Source organism: Hippopotamus amphibius, chromosome 13, assembly GCF_030028045.1.
Source record: "Hippopotamus amphibius kiboko isolate mHipAmp2 chromosome 13, mHipAmp2.hap2, whole genome shotgun sequence".
Taxonomy (NCBI): Eukaryota; Metazoa; Chordata; class Mammalia; order Artiodactyla; family Hippopotamidae; genus Hippopotamus; species Hippopotamus amphibius.
The window spans coordinates 85,576,366-85,595,382 of NC_080198.1; the positions used below are offsets into that span (position 1 = coordinate 85,576,366).

General features: G+C 38.7%; 1 protein-coding gene across 1 annotated transcript in view; it reads left to right on the forward strand.

Moving 5' to 3' along the window:
- Positions 1-19,017, forward strand: part of COL25A1 (collagen type XXV alpha 1 chain) — a 438,835-nt gene that overhangs the window by 351,692 nt on the left and 68,126 nt on the right. The window contains exons 13-14 of the mRNA XM_057705935.1: positions 16,325-16,378; positions 18,287-18,313. Of these exons, the coding sequence (XP_057561918.1) occupies positions 16,325-16,378; positions 18,287-18,313 (81 nt within the window). The remainder of the gene's footprint in view (positions 1-16,324; positions 16,379-18,286; positions 18,314-19,017) is intronic.

A 19,017-nucleotide genomic window follows, 5' to 3' on the forward strand; every position in this document is an offset into this window, starting at 1 on the left:
GTCTATGCAGTGGGCTATATACAACAAACAATATTTTTTATTCCTGATTCACTTTCTGCAGCCACTAAATAAACTCTTTTCTTTTGCTACCTTGACTTTATCATTAAAATGTCTGGATTAAATTCCTGAAGGGTTTGAATATGTTGTAGTTCTGCTTGTTTCCTGGCTGGTTAGCTTAAATTTACCCAGTGATCTATTACCCAATATATTTATAACTTTCCAGTTTTAGACTTTAAGAAGAGATATTTAGAGTAAATGAAGTAATTGATTTTTTTATTCCAAATTAATTAATAATTTAGGGAAATTGTCTTACAGCAATTTACTACTTTGCAGGTTAAAGTTGAGATTTAAATTATTTTTATTAATTTTTCTATCTTTTAAAGAGAGTGACTGTGTACATTATAATTCTAAGAATACGTGACTGTGTTTTCTCTGGTAACTATGATAATAGGATGCTTTCTAACTTCTTGAAGAAACATCATCACTTTCCTATTAAAGGATATTTCTCTTTTTTTCCAGTTTTATTGAAATATAATTGGCATACATCACTATGATTTTTAGGCGTACGGCGTAAAGGTTTGACTTACATATATAGTAAAGTGATTACCACAATAAGTTCAGTTAACATCCACCATCTAATATAGATAACAATGAAAAGAAATGGAAAACAATATCTCCTTGTAATGAGAACTCTTAGGATTATTCTCTTAATGACGTTCGTATATTTCATACAACAATGGTAACTGTAGGCATCATGTTGTACATCTCTAGCATTTTATAATCAGAAGTTTGCATCTTTGGGGAAGGTCACCTTCCTGATGTGGTCACCCTCCTTCAATTCCTCCTCCCCCGAAAACCTCTGACACTCCACCTGTGAGAACTACAAATCTGATCTCTTTTTCTATGAGTTGGGTTTTTTGTTGTTTTTGTTTGTTTGTTTTTGTTTTTTTAGATTCCACATAAAGGTGAGATCATAAAGTATTTTTGTCTTTCTCTCTCTGACTTATTTCACTTCGCATAATGCCCTCAAGGTCCATCGATGTTGTCACATACAGCAGGATCTTCTTGTTTATTATGGCTGAATAATATTCCATTGTATATGTATATACACCATGACTTCTTTATCCATTCATCTGTGGATGGACACTAGGGTTGCTTCCATGTTTCTGCTATTGTAAATAATATTGCTGTGAACATCGATGCAGATATCTTTTTAAGTTAGTGTTTTCATTTCCTTTGAATATATTCCCTGAAGTGGAATTGCTGGATCATGTGGTAGTTCTATTTTTAATTTTTTGAGGATCCTCCATACTGTCTTCCATAGTGGCTTCACCAGTCTACAGTCCCACCAACAGTGTACAGTGTTCCCTTTCCTCCACATCCTCACTAGCATTTGTTATCTCGTCTTTTTGACAATAGCCATTCTGACAGGTGTGATGTGATATCTCATTGTGGTTTTGATTTGTATTTCCCTGATGATTAGTGATGTTGAGCATCTTTTCATGTGCCTGTTGGCCATTCATATACAGAATATTTCATATAGTAAAATCACATCATCCCTGAGTTCTGTGTGTATATTCTCAGGCATATACTAGCTTACTCTTAAAGGGACTTTTCACTCAATTTTACCTGTTAAGTGAAACAAAAGATATTTCTATTCTTTATATAATTAATTTTAAGTTCCTTTAGAAGGAAATAAAGAGTTGGTTGAAAAAAGTAATGCTGGCTTGAAATAAAACAATTACAGAAAATTAAAAAAAAAAACAAAACCACTTTCCCCTGACTTCATTTAGGCATGTTACTATAAAATGTAATACTAGTTATGGTTCTACTAAATGAAAATATTGGGACAGGGAAGAGTAAATATTTGAGGAGATGGGATTGGTGTGCGAGGGGGTGTGAGAGGAAAGAAAGTTGATCACAGGCTGTTGCAAAACAAAGCAACAACAAAGCTAATATGTTTGAATGAATTATGACATCATCGTCTACTTATTTTCCATTTTAATTGAAAAGACACTATATTTTATAGATGGGATCACCAAAATATTATTTCCTAGGTTAAACTGCACATATAACCAGGTGATTTTTTTACAAGCTTACTTTAACTGTATTCATTGATTTGCCTATTTCTTCAATCTTCCATTGGACAAATCTTTCTTCAGCCCTTATTACTAAGTGCAGATACCATCTGAGCACTGACATTGAAGCTGTCTCTGCTCTCATGGAATTTCAGCCTCTGGTGGATAGGGACATTGTATGAACAGTTATACTAAAAGACTCTTAAATGACAACGCTGTTAAGTACTACAGTAGAGAAGCACAGGGCAGCCTGGTCTGGTGCCAGAGGATCAAGGAATACTTCCCTGAATAGGCGACTTTAGGTGCAACTTAACCAGTGAACAGCAGTCTGCAAAGGGAAGAGAAAATATCACTACGTGGCAGTGCTGGCAGATCAAGTTAGACAACCTTGGTCTTAGAATTTTGTTTCTAAAACACGTTATTAACCACTATAGGGTTTTTGTATTCATCCTGGAGTACTTTTTCTCCAAGTTTCTTACCTACCACTAAAATAGTAAGTCAATATAAATCACAAAGCCAGTTCTTGTATCATTAGATCTGATCTCTGAATGACACTCTTGATTTTGAAATTTGCATTAAAAATATGGCTGCAATGAAATAACTTATTGTGGCAATCATAACAGCTTAACATTTACCCAGTTCCATCTGTTTGATCCTAGGCCACATTGCCAAGGGGATAGAAACCATTACCCAACTGTGAAGCTGCATCAGTGGGATTAATTTAGGAGAAATTGAATTCCTTTCAGGATCTTCTTCTGTGTCTTCTCTGCCCAATGCAGAGAACAGAAGAGTGCAGTATGTAATACTAACATGTATTTAGCACTTACTGTCAGACACTGTCCTAAGTTACCTCACTTATTCCTCCCAGCAATCCTATGAAGTGGATACTATTATTATCTCTGTTTTATCCATGAGGAAACCAAGGCACAAAAAGGTTATTTTGCCCCCGGTCACCAAGGTGTGCGTGGTAGAGTTCAACTTCAGAGCCAGGCAGTTGGCTCCAACTGTTGAGGGTGGATTTTAAAGTCAGAAAAATTCCAGCTTTGCTCTTCAGTATGTGTATGACCTTGGACAAGTTACTTTCCTTCTCTGAGCCTTAGTTTCTTCATTTGTCCAATGAGGACTGTCACGTTTACCTCAGCATTTAATCGGACAAAATAAAGGCAGTAATGAGTGTAACTGTTTATTTTAAAACACGGTTAAGTAAGAACAGACTATTTTCCACTTTGCATTGGGGGCATTCAGAACTCTATGACTCAGGAACCTCCTGGGTGTGTAAGTGAACATTAGTAAGAACTATTATCTCTTTCTACCGCTCTTCACTGATCTTTAGAATTTTTCCCGTTAGACATCACCATTTCCCATTTCTGTGAATAATTAGGCACAATCTCTTCCCAAGCGAAAAGAATAATTTGTCATTCAAACTATGCAGAGAATTATTATTAGGATCTATACTTCAGGAAAGAAGAAATTAGCTGGGTTTTTAAACCTTAAAAAAGGGTATGTGATCAAGGGCACATCATGTTGCAAGTCATAGAATACTTAACACAACCAATTTTTAAACGAAAGGTATTTATTGATCATGTAACTTGAATGTCCAAAACTAACGCAGGCTTCAGCTTTGCTTTGTCCTGGCACCTAAACCTTGTCACTAAGAACCCAGTGATTCCATCTCGTCACTCTGTGTTTCACGTTGCTGCTTTCGCTCCAATTCCTACTCTCCTCTTGGTTGGAAGGTGGCTGCCAATCGCTCCTGGGGCTTCATTCTTTCCTATCTACGTCCAGAGAGTGAATGAGTGTTTTTCCCCACACATCCAGTACTACTTTTAGTTTCCTTGTCACTGGATACACACAGGTGGCCGCCCGCTCCCTCATTCCCGTGCTAGGGGAATACCAGATGCTGATTAGCCATTGCCACTGCAGTTCTTTCTCTAGACGCCTCAGTGATGCAGAAAGTTGCAATAAACACTAGTTATCTAATTTAGGAGAGATTCGTGTAAGACACAGGAGCTGAACAAGTGTGCTGTATCTGACTCATCCCAGTCTTAACAAACTCTTCTACGTTACATACCCCCTTCATCCATTTTGATATTTTGTCTTCCTAAAACATAAGTCTTTGTTCCTAATCTTTTTTTTTTCTATAACAGTACACACAAAGAAGAATTTCTCTGATACACAGAAAAGAGGACCCTCACCCCACACTGTGACATCATGCTCCCGGGCTGGTTTTTGGTGACTTTTGCACCTTTTATAAGTTACTTAAGAGGGAATACTAGGCAGTGTTTCCTTTAGACCCAAGCCGTGTCTCTCTTCATCCTCCTTTGGCCCTCTTATGATGTATCCCCCCCCCACAGGGTGAGGAGTCCACAGGGCCAAGGAGACGTGCCCACTCAAAGCCCAGCTCCCCACTCCTAGGTCATGGCCCAGGTACCCAGGACCCAAGAATTCCTGCCTCCACTGTGCTGAGTCTGCTTCCGTTGCCCCAGGTCCATTTTCCCAGCTGGCGTGTGCGCCCGTACACCTGTGAGCGGCCTGGAGCATCCATCGGTGGGGAGCTGTGGGCAGAGCTTGTAGGCGGTGGTGTCCACATGCACCCCCAAGGCCCTTCCTGATGAGGAAGAGAACTGGGGTTGGGAAGAGAGGGGAGGAAGGGTTAGCAAGGAGGGTTGGCCTTGGGGTCATCCGCGTGTGCTTCTCCCTAGACCTTCACATTTTAGGGGTATGCTCAAGGCAGATATTCTTCCCATTTGTGTAAATGTCACACAAGTAAAATCAGCTTGGCTATTTCCTGTGACCCCTAAATCCTTAGCTATCTCCTTGCATTTGAATTTCCTTGCTCAAATTTTGTACATTTCTGTCTATAGTAGCAGGACAGAAAACTCGAATAAAAATGTTAACCACAAACTTATTTCTGAAATAGTCCATACTTTAGCATTATTGGTACAACTATCATGTTTTCTTATTTTACATTTTTAGACATTTGTACTTTTTTGGAAAGCATGATGAAGGTTTGGCTATTAGGTTTAGTTTATGCATTACTTTAATCAGTTTAAGACCCATTTCAGTAAGTTATCTGAAATAGAATATGTTCATTAAGTTATCTGAAATAGAATATGTTCATTAAGTTTCTAGCTGACAGAACTCTCTACTTTCCTACTATTATTCATTGTTCCAAGGTGGACAAAGAGATTTTAATTTTAGGGAGGGAGTTTGCTGATTGGATAAATGAGACAGAACTCCGCTACAGGGATGCCAATTCTCTGAGGCATAACCAACCTAGCAGAAAGCTCAAAGAATTTTCTGTTTCTCTTTCACCAAGTAACAAAGCTTCTGCCTGCAGGAAAGAAACAGAAGAAGCATTAAGCATTGAATCGCAAGTAGGAGCTAAAAACTAGTGAATTGCTCCACATAAGACAGAGTGAAGCTGAATTCCCAGGATGGTTGAGGAAGGAGGGAAGGAAGGAGGAAGGTGAGGTGGAAGTGGGAGAGACGGGAGGGCAGCGAGGTGAGGAAAGTCTGCGTGCTCTGCAATGGGACACCTTTCAGGAGCACCAGGTGTTCAATCCTGAGCTCACAAAAGGACTGAGGAGAGTGAATTTCTTGAGGCAGCTGGTGAAGAACTGACTGACCCATCGGACTTGGTCTGGGGCAAAACAGAGATGACACATACAGATGTAAGAACTCGAGGAGAGGGGCGGGAGAGCAGGTCCTAGACTTCCATACCCAGTGAAATTGGGACTCGAGGCAAGTTTGACCAGATGTCTGAGGAAACTTCCTTTATGCCACCACTGACATCTTTAGTCCAACAACAACAACTAATAATAATAATAACTAAATTTTAATTCTTTACATCTGGGAGAGGGTAAGCATTTAATCTACCCCCACAAACTGCACAGAATAAAAGCTGAGCCCCACAGAAGCTCAAGCAATTTGCTGTGTCCCAGGACCAGAAGTAGAGAACCTGGGATTAGGCTGGAGGCTTCCTGAAGCCACGTTCTTCTTTCATGTGAAAATTAAAGACAGAAGAAACATGATAAATATGAATGAGTTCTTTAGACACAAGTTACTCAGATAGAGGGAGCACAAGATGGGGAGTCATAAGACCTGGGTTCTAATCTCACATCTGCCTCTTTGCAGCTCTTTGCTTTTGGAAAATGTACTTCCCCTCTCTGAATGTGCTTCTTCATCTGTTAAGAACGGCTGGCTTGGTTCCTTGCAACTAAAATACTGTCTTTGGGACTTCCCTGGCGGTCCAGTGATTAAGACTCTGCGCTTCCACGGCAGGGGGCACGGGTTCTATCCCTGATCGGGGAACTAAGATCTCGCATACCACGTGGTGCGGCCCCAAAAGAAAAACGTATCTATTGCCCTGTTTTGTGAGTGCCTCTGCTTAGGGAAAAGCAGATGTTAGAATGAGTTCTTGAGGTAAAAATGATGACACACATAAGCTCTGAAAGGGTCTTTGGAGACGTTGAGATGAGGTGATAATTTATACAACCGGCATTGCCCCAGTTACTACTCACCCTTCACTGAGGCACACGGGGTGAGGGACAGAGCCGATGGAAGAGGGGACATAACCAAATAGAGGGAAATATTTCCAATGGCCTGGGCTTGGTACCCACAGGCACAGCTGTTGGAGCTTTAGTCCCCTAGGCAACCACTCTTCCCCTGAGAGTCCTGGAGGGGCTCAGGGCTTTTCCTTGCCAGCAAGGAAAGTGCTGCTCATTCCCGGCATCCTGCCCTTCATGGGACTCCTCCCCCCACAACTCCCGCTCTTCGCTGACCCCAGGCTACTTCTCTGTTTTTCAGTTCTGTTTCAGACTGCCCTGTGGGACATGGATATGTCACTGCTGGGTTAACTTCTCTCCCATCTTCTTCCTGGGTCCCTGTCTTTTGCCGTAGTCCAGACAAAGAGCCATCTCTTGCCACCAGAGTTATAGGTCTTTTCCGGTTTCCCATCAGAAAAATCTTGCTGTTTTCACCTCCTACCAGGCGTGTAAGGGCTTCACATTTCCATATAGGCTTAACGTATTTGCGTCTCCTGTATTCATTCATTCCGCCAACGTAGATGTACTGAACAATTATTAGGTGTAAGGTACAGTTTCTAGGCAACGTGGAAAGAGGAATGAACAAAGAAACAAAGTTCATATTCTGGCGGTGGAGATGGGGTGGGAAATCTGGTCACCAAATAAAATGCAGAATGCTCAATCAAATTTGAATTTCAGATAAACAACCCACCATTTTTCATGTGTTATGGCCATGCAATATTTGGGATATACTTAAAAATTATTTGTTGTTTATCTGAAATTAAATTTTAGCTGGGGTGTCTTGTATTTTTATCTGTCAAATCTGGCAATCCTAGCAGGCATGACAGAAAAGGAAAAAAAATTCTGCCTTAGGTGGTAATTAGTGCAGTAGAGAAAGCAAAGTAAGATAATGGGTGGGCATAGGGCGTGCTGGTGTGTGGTGGTGGTGGGTATTCCAGGCAACCCCTGTAACAAGGGGACAGTTGTGCCAAGGCTGAGAGGATGAGAGAGTAAATCCCTGGTGGTCCATGGGAGAGAAGCCCACATGCAAAGACTGTGGGCTGACTCCTGCTTAGCATCTTAAAACAGAGTTCAATGTGGCTGAAGAGGCAGAAGATGAGGTCAGAGAAGCAGCAGGGCCAGACCTTGCAGGGCCCTTATTCTGAGTGTGATGGGACAGCCTTGGATAGAACTGAGTGAAGGAATTGCAAGTTGACTTGTTTTGGGGAGAATGTTGGAGGCGGGTGGGTGGCAAGGAGATGGGTTAAGAGGTCCCTAGAGTCAGCCTCTAACCCCGCACTGACTGTGGCTCCCCCGGCCCCTCACTAGCCTCTACGCCAGAGCAGCGCTTCCCTCTCAACCCCACATACACTGCCTACCGTGGCAGAGTCCGGTGTTGGATTTTAACTCCACAGTGGCGTCTCCGTTCTGAAGTCTCGCTGTACGTTGATTTGCTTGAATACTGATGTACTCCTCTGTTTTTAAAGGCTTCTGGTTCATCGTGTCTTCTAATAGCTATAGAATTTTATGGTTTAAACCAATGCTGTTTGGTAGAAACATAAAGCAAGCTCCAAATACAAGCCACATATGTAAATGTGAATTTTCTAGTAGCCACATTTGTTAAGTGTTTATAAAGCAGGTAATATTAATTTTAATAATATATTTTATTTAACTCAATATGTCTAAAACTATCATTTCAACATCATATAAGTTAATATTTCAAGATTCACATTAATGAGATATTTTACATATTTTTTTAAAATTTTCAAAATCGTATCTTATGCTTACATCACATCTCAAAAACTAGCTTCATTTCCAGTGCTCAAGAGCCACATGTGGCTAGTGGTACCATGTTGGACAACACGGGTTTAAACTCTGCTCATTTTGAAGGTTTAGCCCATACCACAGTCTTTATGGCATGGAAACGGTGGAGCGGGGGAGGTCAAAGAGAAGTGGGACAATTGGCTAGGGAATAAATGGGATCAAATCATGTGGAGTTGAGAACATTTTTCCACTGAAATTCTAAATATTGGATTGGCCAAAAAGTTCATTTGGGATTTTCCATACGATCTTACGGAAAAACTCGAACAAACATTTTGGCCAACCCAATACATTGGTGCTAGAGATCTGTAAAATGGTATATATCCCAACAACAAATAAACTACCAATATATGGTTATTCAGTTTATTTACTCAGTATAAAAATCGAATACATACTACTCTGATTTCATTATGGCTATATGGCTTGATTTTTGGTTTTTTGATTCCAACTTGTCCTTCTACTTAGTGCTGTTTAATGCCAAATTGTACATTTCTAAATGTGTTAAACTATAACATTATCAAAGATTTGCTTCTCATTGAGTGCAATGATTGACAATCTCCAATATACAAGTGGGTTGTGTTTTAGATTTTACATATATATAGACAACATATATAGAAAAAAACTGATACATTAGTTCAGTGGGTCATCCCACACGAACTTATTTTAAAAGATGGAGCTAAACTGTAATATTATTAGTGTAAACTGGATCTCCCTTAAGTCAAATTTCTTAAATTAGGGGTGTGTACCCCCAGCGGTTCATGGAAGTGGGCAGGAATACAAAAAGACAAAGGATTTATCTAGAGCATTAATAACACTTGAGGTTTAGGGCAAGGATTCTTATTTGATTTGATTTGATTTATTTTGTAATTGATTGATTGATTGATTGATTGATTGGCTGAGTTGGGTCTTCGTAGCTGAATGCGGGCATTCCCTAGCTGCGGTGAGCGGGGGCTACACTTCCTGGCAGTGCACGGGCTTCTCATTGTGGTGGCTTCTCTTGTTGTGGAGCACGGGTTCTAGGTGCGTGGGCTTCAGTAGCTGTGGCACATGAGCTCAGTAGTTGTGGCTCATGGGCTCTAGAGCGCAGGCTCAGTAGTTGTGAACCGGGCTTAGTTGCTCTGCAGCATGTGGGACCTTCCCGGGCAAGGGCTCAAACCCTTGTCCCCTGCATTAGCAGGTGGATTCTTAACCACTGTGCCACCAGGGAAGTCCTGAGGATTCTCATTTTATATTTTTGTGTGGTGAAAATGCTACATTTCTAGAAATTTCAAGGTAAACTATGTTGGTCATTTTCTCCCTCCTACCTTCACCCAAATTTATGTTCACCCTCACCTGCATGAGGGGACAGAGTGGACGACTAAACTAAACTGAACTAGAGAGAATAAATATGAATGGAGAGTAGCAATCCCATCTTCTGACTCTTCCCCAAATAGTTCTGTCTGGAAGTCCCTGTCGGTACCTCACTGCCTTCAGAGAATCTTCCTCTACCAAGGGTTGTTTACGCAATAGCTGCCAAAGCCTCTGAGGCCCTGAAGCCTCCTAAAGGGTCACCCCACCGCCCACTATGACTGCCTGCAGGAGAGGAATGACTAGCAGCTGGTCTTGCTCACAACTCAGGCCACTGAGACCCTCCTGTGCGCTGTCACTGTCAGGAAGAAAGGCCCAGTCCACCCAATGTTTTAAAGAGGTATCAGTGACCAGTGCTGCCCATTTTTAGTCTTTATTTTGTTACACCCATGCGCCAACTCCACCAACTCCAGAGGTAGGAAAGCAACCGTAAGAATGATACCACGTTATGTTCGGCATCACTCATTTCATCTGCTGCTGGTTCACGTTCCCCGTACAGCAGCCCCCACTCCCACCCCCATCCACAGGGAATACGTTCCAAGACCCCAGTGGATGCCTGAAACCAAGGAGGGTACTAAGCCCTATATGTACTATGGTTTTTCCTATATGTGCATACTTATGATGAAGTTTTATTTAGAAATTAGATACAGTAAGTGAAAATCTGAATTGCCCATATTTGGGGCCATTATTAAGTAAAATAGGAATTACATGACCACCCGCACTGCGATACCACAACAGTCGATCTGATAGCCTAGCCGTGGCTACTGAATGACGAACGGGCAGGACACGCTGGACAAAGGGACGATTCACGTCCTGGGTGGGATGAAGCAGGATGGCACCAGATTTCATCATGCTACTCAGAACAGCGCACAGCTTAGAACTTATGAATTGTTTGTTTCTGAAATTTTTCACATGGTATTTTCCGACCTTGGATAACCATGGGTAACTGAAACCAAGGAAGGTGAAACCGAAGATAAGGGTGGACAATTGTAGTTATTTTTGTCTTCTGTTTAGATGAGTTCTTTCTGAAAATGCGGTACTTAAAGGAAACAAATCTATATTGACAAGATGAATGTGCAATTATACTATGATAAAAATTTAAAGCTGTAACCCATTTTAAATTCCCATTGTGATGAAGTGACAGGGGGCAATATTACTACTAACTAACCTATTTCTCTTTAGCTCTCAATTCTGTAAGAAAATGACATTCCTTTCTATCTTTAAGTACTCTTTCAAGTTGCCCCTGAATAGCAGTACCTGAAATAATTGTAAAAGCCTTGAGTGATGTTTTACATTAGAGTTCTAAAGAGTGTTTGGTTTAAAGAAAGAAAAAGAAAGAAAGCAGCGTTATTCTTCTTAATAGTCAGTTCAACTTATTTTTAGCTTAAATGCTCAAATTGTCATTTGGGAGTAACACATTGGGAATAGCCTTAGAATTTAAAGTATAATAGAGAAAACTCCATCAATCTACCTGTAGTTAAGATGTTAGCTGCTATTTTTCTTTGTTACTATCTTTGGAATGTCCTTAGCACTCGTGAATGTGAGATGCATTCAGAAATAGATGAATAGATTATGCATTAAACATGAGACTAATTCTACACACACACACACACACACACACACACAACCTAATTCCCATTTTTTTGGTCTATACTTTTCTGATATATTTCTCTGTATATATACTTTTTTACTATATTATGTAGTAAAGTAATATCATTATCATGAGTCCTCTTCACTTTACTTAAAGAGGCCTTATGATGATATTTTGTCCTCATATCCAGAAAATATTAATATACTATATGACATATGCTTCATTCCTCATTAAGACTTCCCTTTGATTTCTATTTATTATGCCTCTTTATGAAGTGCAAGAAAACTTTGCTCAAAGAAAAAAGTTCCATCTCAATTAGATGTCCTCAAGTTATTATGTAGATATCTCTTTTCTCACTCAAAACTAAGCTTTCTGGGCCCAGGCACCTGTCGTGTCTATTTCTTCTTTATATCTCATGAAACGCTCTGCTCAGAGTAAAACATGTAGTAAATTTTCACTAACAGTTAGTTGAATGAATTAATGCCTTCCAGAATCCCACTGCTTGGCCTTGGTACTCAAAGTTGTACAGCATTTCATCTGTAACATTTCTTTAACACAACCTGGGAAACTAAATTTGAACAATAACAGAATGTTCCATAACCTCCTATTCTGAATTTGAATGTATTTTTCTTGCTATGACTTTTTAGAAAGGTAAAATGCTGTGAGTCATTTTTCCTTCTTTTTAATCTTCCCTTGATTCATTCAGGAAGTAGCCTTATTCACTTTCTAGCTTTAAAATCTTGCTAGATACCTATTTAACCTTACAAGTGATAAATGTAAAACTGGGCCCCAGTAAATTCTCATTTGTACTTATTAAAATAGCCACAAAAGTAATTAAAATTGTGATATCCAACACTGATGAAGTTGTGAAAAAGTAACAGAGTGGGTGCCTAGAAAAGCAAATAAAACTCAGATCTCTTTTGGAAAGCAAATTAGAAATATTTACATAGATGTTTATTTTAATTTATCTTTAATAGCAAAAATTGGAAACAACCTAACTATTCAACAATTTGGGACAGATTAAACAAATGATCACACCTGACTTTAATAGGTGATAAACTATACACAAGACAAATACTGTGTAAAAACAATCGCATCACAAATACTGTGTAAAAACAAATGTGTGGTATAAAATTATAAAAAATCAGAATATCAAACTATGTAATAAGCTTACAATTGCTTGCAATATGTAAGCATAAATTTAAAAGACTAGGAGGAAACAGGACAAAATGAAAACAGTTATTATAGAGTGATGGGATTATGGATGCAATTTTTTGTTTCCTTTTACATTAAAGGATTATTTTAACAAAATATAAAATCAAAGGAAAAAAGGATCAAGTTTTAGTCCCTCGATATTCATATTTTAAGAAGGATGTTGTGCAGATACCTAAGCAACATTTGTCTTCCTTGCTTCGAAGTCTCAGCATGTATTTTGTCTGGTTCCAGGGGCTTAACCATTTTTTTAAAATAATTCTGGCTACCATAATTATTCTTTGAAAGTCTAAACAAAGTTTGTATTGTTCCCTTGCAGCGTCTCTTGCTTGCATTAAACCATGAGTTATGGTATTAGTGCATCCTGTTCTTTGAAGAAAGCAGACTTGATGGCTCTTTTTCTGGTTGCATAGTAAATGACAGTCCTCTTTCAGGGTGTATTCAGTTTCCAATGGAGTTCTTACCCTTGGTTATGTACAAATGGCATATCAGAATTTTCTTATAATAGCCATCATTATTGTAAGTTAACATTTTTGCCATTTTATGGAGGAAAGTGCAAGTGACTATAGCGTAACTTTATATAGGAAGCAGAATTTCTTCCATGAGTTAAGACTTTAGCAATACAATAAGCCAGTATAATAGTAAAACATTTTTTGCCCTTCTAGAAAGTCACTATAAGCATCACATAGCTGAGTTTATCTGGTAGATGAACAGAAATCGCTTTTATATGTGACATTTAATTCAGGTTTGTATACATTCTGGAAGGTCATTTATAAATAGGGAGAATAAACCAAATGACAGTGAGGATAGAAATATTCATCATGGACTCTCCCAGTTTCTAGATGCATTCATTCATTCAGCAATGCATCATTGTATTAGAAGCAAAACCTCTTTAGTGGGAAGCTTTTGCATAACATAGGGAGATCAACTGACACTTGGTGATGACCTAGAGAGATGAGATAAGGAGGAGGGGAGGGAGGCTCCAGAGGGAGGGGATATATGTGTAAATACAGTCGATTCTCTTTGCTGTACTGTGGAAACAGCACAACAAGGTAAGGCAATTACATTCCAATAAAGATCTGAGGAAGAAATTAAAAAATAAAAGCACAACCTCTTAAGGCAAAATTACTCTACCTCTCTGTGCCTTAGTTTCTTCATCTATTAAATAGAGATAAAGATAGTACTTACCTCATAGAAATTTGTGAGAATTAAGTGAGTTAATGAATGTAAAGTTCCTGGCACTTAAGAAATGTTACTGTTTTACTAATGTACGTGTTTTCAAAGGTGAGAACACAGATATTAAAATGGCACAATTTCTGCCCTCCCGGCAACTTAGAAAACATTCTTCAAAATTCAACTAAGTTTGCTGTGAACCTAAAACTGCTCTTAAAAATAAAGTCAGTTTTTTTAATCAACTAAAGGGCAATTTTTAACCTTCAGTGGAAAGAAACTTGCCCAGTAGTTGAAGCACATAATAAATGGCTTTGGGAATGTTTTTATTTTTTGTTTTTATTTTATTTATTTATTTATTTATTTATTTTATTGACTGTGTTGGGTCTTCGTTGCTGCACACGGGCTTTTTCTAGTTGCAGCGAGTGGGGCTACTCTTCCTTGTGGTCCGCAGGCTTCTCATTGCGGTGGCCTCTCTTGTTGCAGAGCACGGGCTCTAGGTGCGTGGGCTTCAGTAGTTGCGGCACATGGGCTCAATAGTTGTGGCTCAGGGGCTCTAGAGCACAGGCTCAATAGTTGTGGCGCATGGGCTTAGTTGCCCCGCAGCATGTGGTATCTGCCTGGGGCAGAAATCGAACCCGTGTCCCCTGCATTGGCAGGAGGATTCTTATGCACTGCGCCACCTAGGAGGTCCCCTGGGAATGTTTTTAAATGAAAATGAAATTCTAGTTGCTATAAGTTTGAGCTACTTGGAAGTATTAAAAACCACACATTCCACGTATATACAATAGAATATTACTCATCCATAAAAAAGGAATGAAATTGAGTTATTTGTAGTGCAGTGGATGGACCTAGAGTCTGTCATATAAAGGGAAGTAAGCCAGAAAGAGTAAAACAAATACCATAAGCTAATGCATATATATGGAATCTAGAAAAATGTTACGGATGAACCTAATAGCAGGACAGGAATAGAGACGCAGATGTAGAGAATGGACTTGAGGACACAGAGGGGGAAGGGGAGACTGGGATGAAATGGAGAGTTCCATTGACATATATACACTACTAAATGTAAAATAGCTAGTGAGAAGCTGCTGCATAGCACAGAGAGATCAGCTGGGTGCTTTGTGAGGACCTAGAGGGGTGGGATGGAGAAGGTAGGAGGGAGGCTCAAGAGGGAGGGGATATAGACATATATGTATACATATAGCTGATTCACTTTCTTGTACAACACAAACTAACAACATTATAAAGCAATTATACTCTAATAAAGATGTAATAAATAAATAAAGCCACACTTTCTTCTCCCAATTTTATTGAGATACAAGTGACATATGACATTGGATTAGTTTTAGGTGTACAACATAATGGTTTGATATATGTATATATTGTGAAATGATTACCACAAAAAGTTTGGCTAACATCCATCATCTCACATAGTTATAATTTTTTTCCTTGTGATAAGAACTTTTAAGATCTACTCTCTTAACAACTTTCAAATATACCCTAGAGTATTGTTAACTACAGTCATTGTGAAGAATGCCTTTCCTTTGTTTCTGAACACTTCAAGAGACTTTTCCTCTTTGGAAAACAATTGCTGGTTCAGAATCTAGAAAGACTGATATACATAATCATCTTTCCAAAATGGAAAATCTTTCTAGCTAATAGCCATCGTCTTTTTCTCGAATGCCTGTCACTCAATATGACAATGAAAACCACAACTCTGAATGTTTATTTTAATTATCTTTACACTGAAACTGGAAAGAGGAATCAAAGCCATTTTTACTTCTGTGTCAAATGGGTCTAAATGAATTAAGTAGATGTTCCTAGATGTGTATATTCTTCAAGATTTAGATTTGGAGATGCTTAAATCTAATAAATATAATGATTTAGTCTCTATTTTTCTTAGCTGACCAATCACTTGAAAGCTCTCCATCAATAAAGATGCAGATGTAGAGAACAGACTTGAGAACACGGGGTGGGGGGTGAAGGGGAAGCTGGGACAAAGTGAGAGAGTAGTATTGACATGTATACACTACCAAATGTAAAATAGATAGCTAGTGGGAAGCTGCTGCATAACACAGGGAGATCAACTCCGCGATTGGTGATGACTTAGAGGGGTGGGATAGGGAGGGTGGGAAGGAGTTGCAGGAGGGAGGGGATATGGGGATATATGTATAAATACAGCTGATTCCCTTTGTTGTACAGCAGAAACTGGCACAACAGTGTAAAGCAATTATACTCCAATAAAGAGCTAAAAAAAAATCTTAAATTTTCAGATGTCTTTTACTCATGCAACAAATGTTTGTTTGATGCACCTAGCACCATGCTAGATATTCATTTCCACTGGTAATTTGCTTTTGCTCTCTTAGTGGAGAAAAGACTAAAATACAAGGAAATTAGCTCTCTTGTATCCTTGGTCCCTTGCACATAGAATTTTGGACTAAACAAGCTAACTTGTGTAACTAGTCTAAAATACTATGTACTTCTTGAGCATTATTGGATGGTTATACCCTCTAATGATCTATATAATGTATTGATTTTGTCTATTTTATTTAGTTATATCTGTTTTTTATTTTGAGGGTGAACCCGGGTTGCCTGGAGCAGTAGGACAGAATGGCATACCAGGGCCAAAGGTTAGTACAAAGGAAACCAAGCAGAATCACCTGAGGAATGAGTTTTCATGAAATTGTAAGCTGTTACAATTTTTTTATATCCCACTGGTTTTACATGGATGGAATTCTTTTGTCAATAATAGAATATGCTATAGTATAAAACTTTGTGACTAAAGAATGAATGATGTGTGTGGTTCTCATTAGCATTAAAAACGCAGAGAAAGTGTAGGATATGATTGTCTAAACTTTTATTTCTGGAATACTTAAATAACATGAGAAAGCCTGTGTTTCAAATATGACTGTTGTCATTTTGCCACTTAATGAACACATTAAAACACTGGCTGTGTCCATACTGCCAACATTCGCATAATTTTTACAAGATGTACTAAAGATGTTCCCAGTGCCACTGTGACTTTTCCTCAAGATTTGGCCACCTCTAAGACTTACACAACCTAACCAGTTAATCAAATGAAGAGCATAATAAAGATGTGGCATGTTCGAAATTTAAAAATGGATGTAGTCTGAATTACTGAACAGGAAAAAAATGTAACAGATTTTTTTGGATTCCAAATTTCCTTTGTTTTTGAAGAACAGATGAATCTGTTAAATATAAAAAGATTGGTGACAGTTTAGTTTAAACCAAATAGGCAGACAAATCCCAAATCCTTTGATGAGTGACCATCCCTTGAAGTACAAAACTAATGTCTAATCCCATCAGCTGTGCTGGTGTGTATCCATACCCACAGATGCCTGTCAGCTGATTTTACAGATCACATTGCTATTGACAGGCGCCTAGGACAGATCTAAAATTTATGGACCGGTCCTTTGTCCTGCAGGAGAGGAAAGAAAATATTCCTTCTGGGACTACAGCCATTTTACTGTCTTCTTCCCTCTCTAGCTCCATGCTAAAAAGCCAAATGATAGGAGTTAATGCTTAATGCATGTTCTCAGTACTATTCTTCTGTTGCCTAGCGACCATCAGGATGACTTTTGAGCAGTGAAAGGTAACCAGAAATTCGGAAAGCCAAAGGGTCAGGCTGAGTTTCAGGGAGTGAAAAGAGCGTTGCCTTCAAACAGACTTCTTGAGTGAATTATAATTTTAAAAAACACAATAACCACCTTTAAAATAATTTTTAAAGCAGTCTGATCTTATTGCAACACTTTCTCAAGCTTTTCTTAAGAGGAATATTATCATAATGTGTGTAATTTGCTTTAGATTAACTCTTTGCCTCCTTCCCCTGTCCCCTCCTGGGTAAATGAGATTCTTTTCAGAATACAATTTGGCATTTTAGTCTTTGAACTGTCACGGTCATCGTTTTGAATAAAGACATCTCTCCTAAACTCACTTAGATTCTGCCCCAGTATAGTTTCTTTTCTGAAAAACTAATGCCTCCTAAAGTCCACCTGATTTAGAATATGGTAGTTAACAGCAGGTTGAAGAGAGTTCATGACATTGTGAAGGCATCCAAGTTCAGGCCTTAGTCATGTCAGGGGAAGACAGATTGGGGAACTACACTGCTACTCCGGACCCCTGCAATCATCCGTGCACCAGAGGCTGCTTTGAATGAAAGATTTCATTGAAGGATGTGCTAGCTCACCTTATGGAGTCTGAGTTTGAGCAGAATAAAAAGTCATAACCTCAGAAGCCTCTGTAGGCTTTGAATGGTCACAACGTTTTTCTCCATAGTGCCCCAAAAGCTGGGTTTTGGCTGATTGTCTTAAATATCTTTCTTTAGTCCTCAAAAGAAAAGAATTAAGATTACATTTGCTGTTGATATCCATACTCAATGCTTTAGGAAACTCGTCTTACCATTTGTTTTTATGTAGCAACTATATATTGTCAAAATAGAAAGTGTCACATATAATTTAGTGTTGCTTAATTAGGTGTTTTATAATTTAACGTCACTCAGTCTTTGTTCTTTTGCCCAGGGAGAACCTGGAGAACGAGGAGAAAAGGTGAGAATGATTCTGCCAATTTTTATCTTTTTTCCTCCAAAAAAGTACCAAACTGAACTGTATTTACGTATGGATGGATAGACAGATACAGGTATACAAGCATACGTTGGCAATGTTGCAGGTTCTGTTCCAGATCACTGCAATAAAGTGAAAATTGCAATAAAATGAATCACACGAATTTTTTGGTTTCCCAGTGCATATAAAAGTTATGTTTACAGTATACTGTAGTCAGTTAAGTGTTCAATAGCATTATGTCTAAAACACAATGTGCATACCTTAATTGAAAAATAATGCTGTTAAAAAATGATGCCCTTAGACTTGCTTGACACATGGTTGCTACAAATCTTCAATTTGTAAAGAACGCAGTAGTGTCTTCGAAGTGCAATAAAGCAAAGCACTGTAAAATGAGGTATGCCTAGTCATATAGATGTAGAGAGAGGTAATGACTACTGCCTTTTCAAACTGCTAATTAGTGGAAGAAGAAAATAATGTAATTCTTATGTATGTACAGAAGTTTGGGTAAAAAGATTTAAAGAAATGGAGGAGAAGGGAGCAAATTTAAACATTCTATGTCAGGCTTTTAAATGGCTTTCAAAAATCCCTAGACCTGCAAAATTTCTTTTCTACCTATTTGCCAATGCCACTTTAATACTTTTCTAAGCATCCGTATCTCTCTCTATTACTTCTTAGGTCACTAGGTTAAA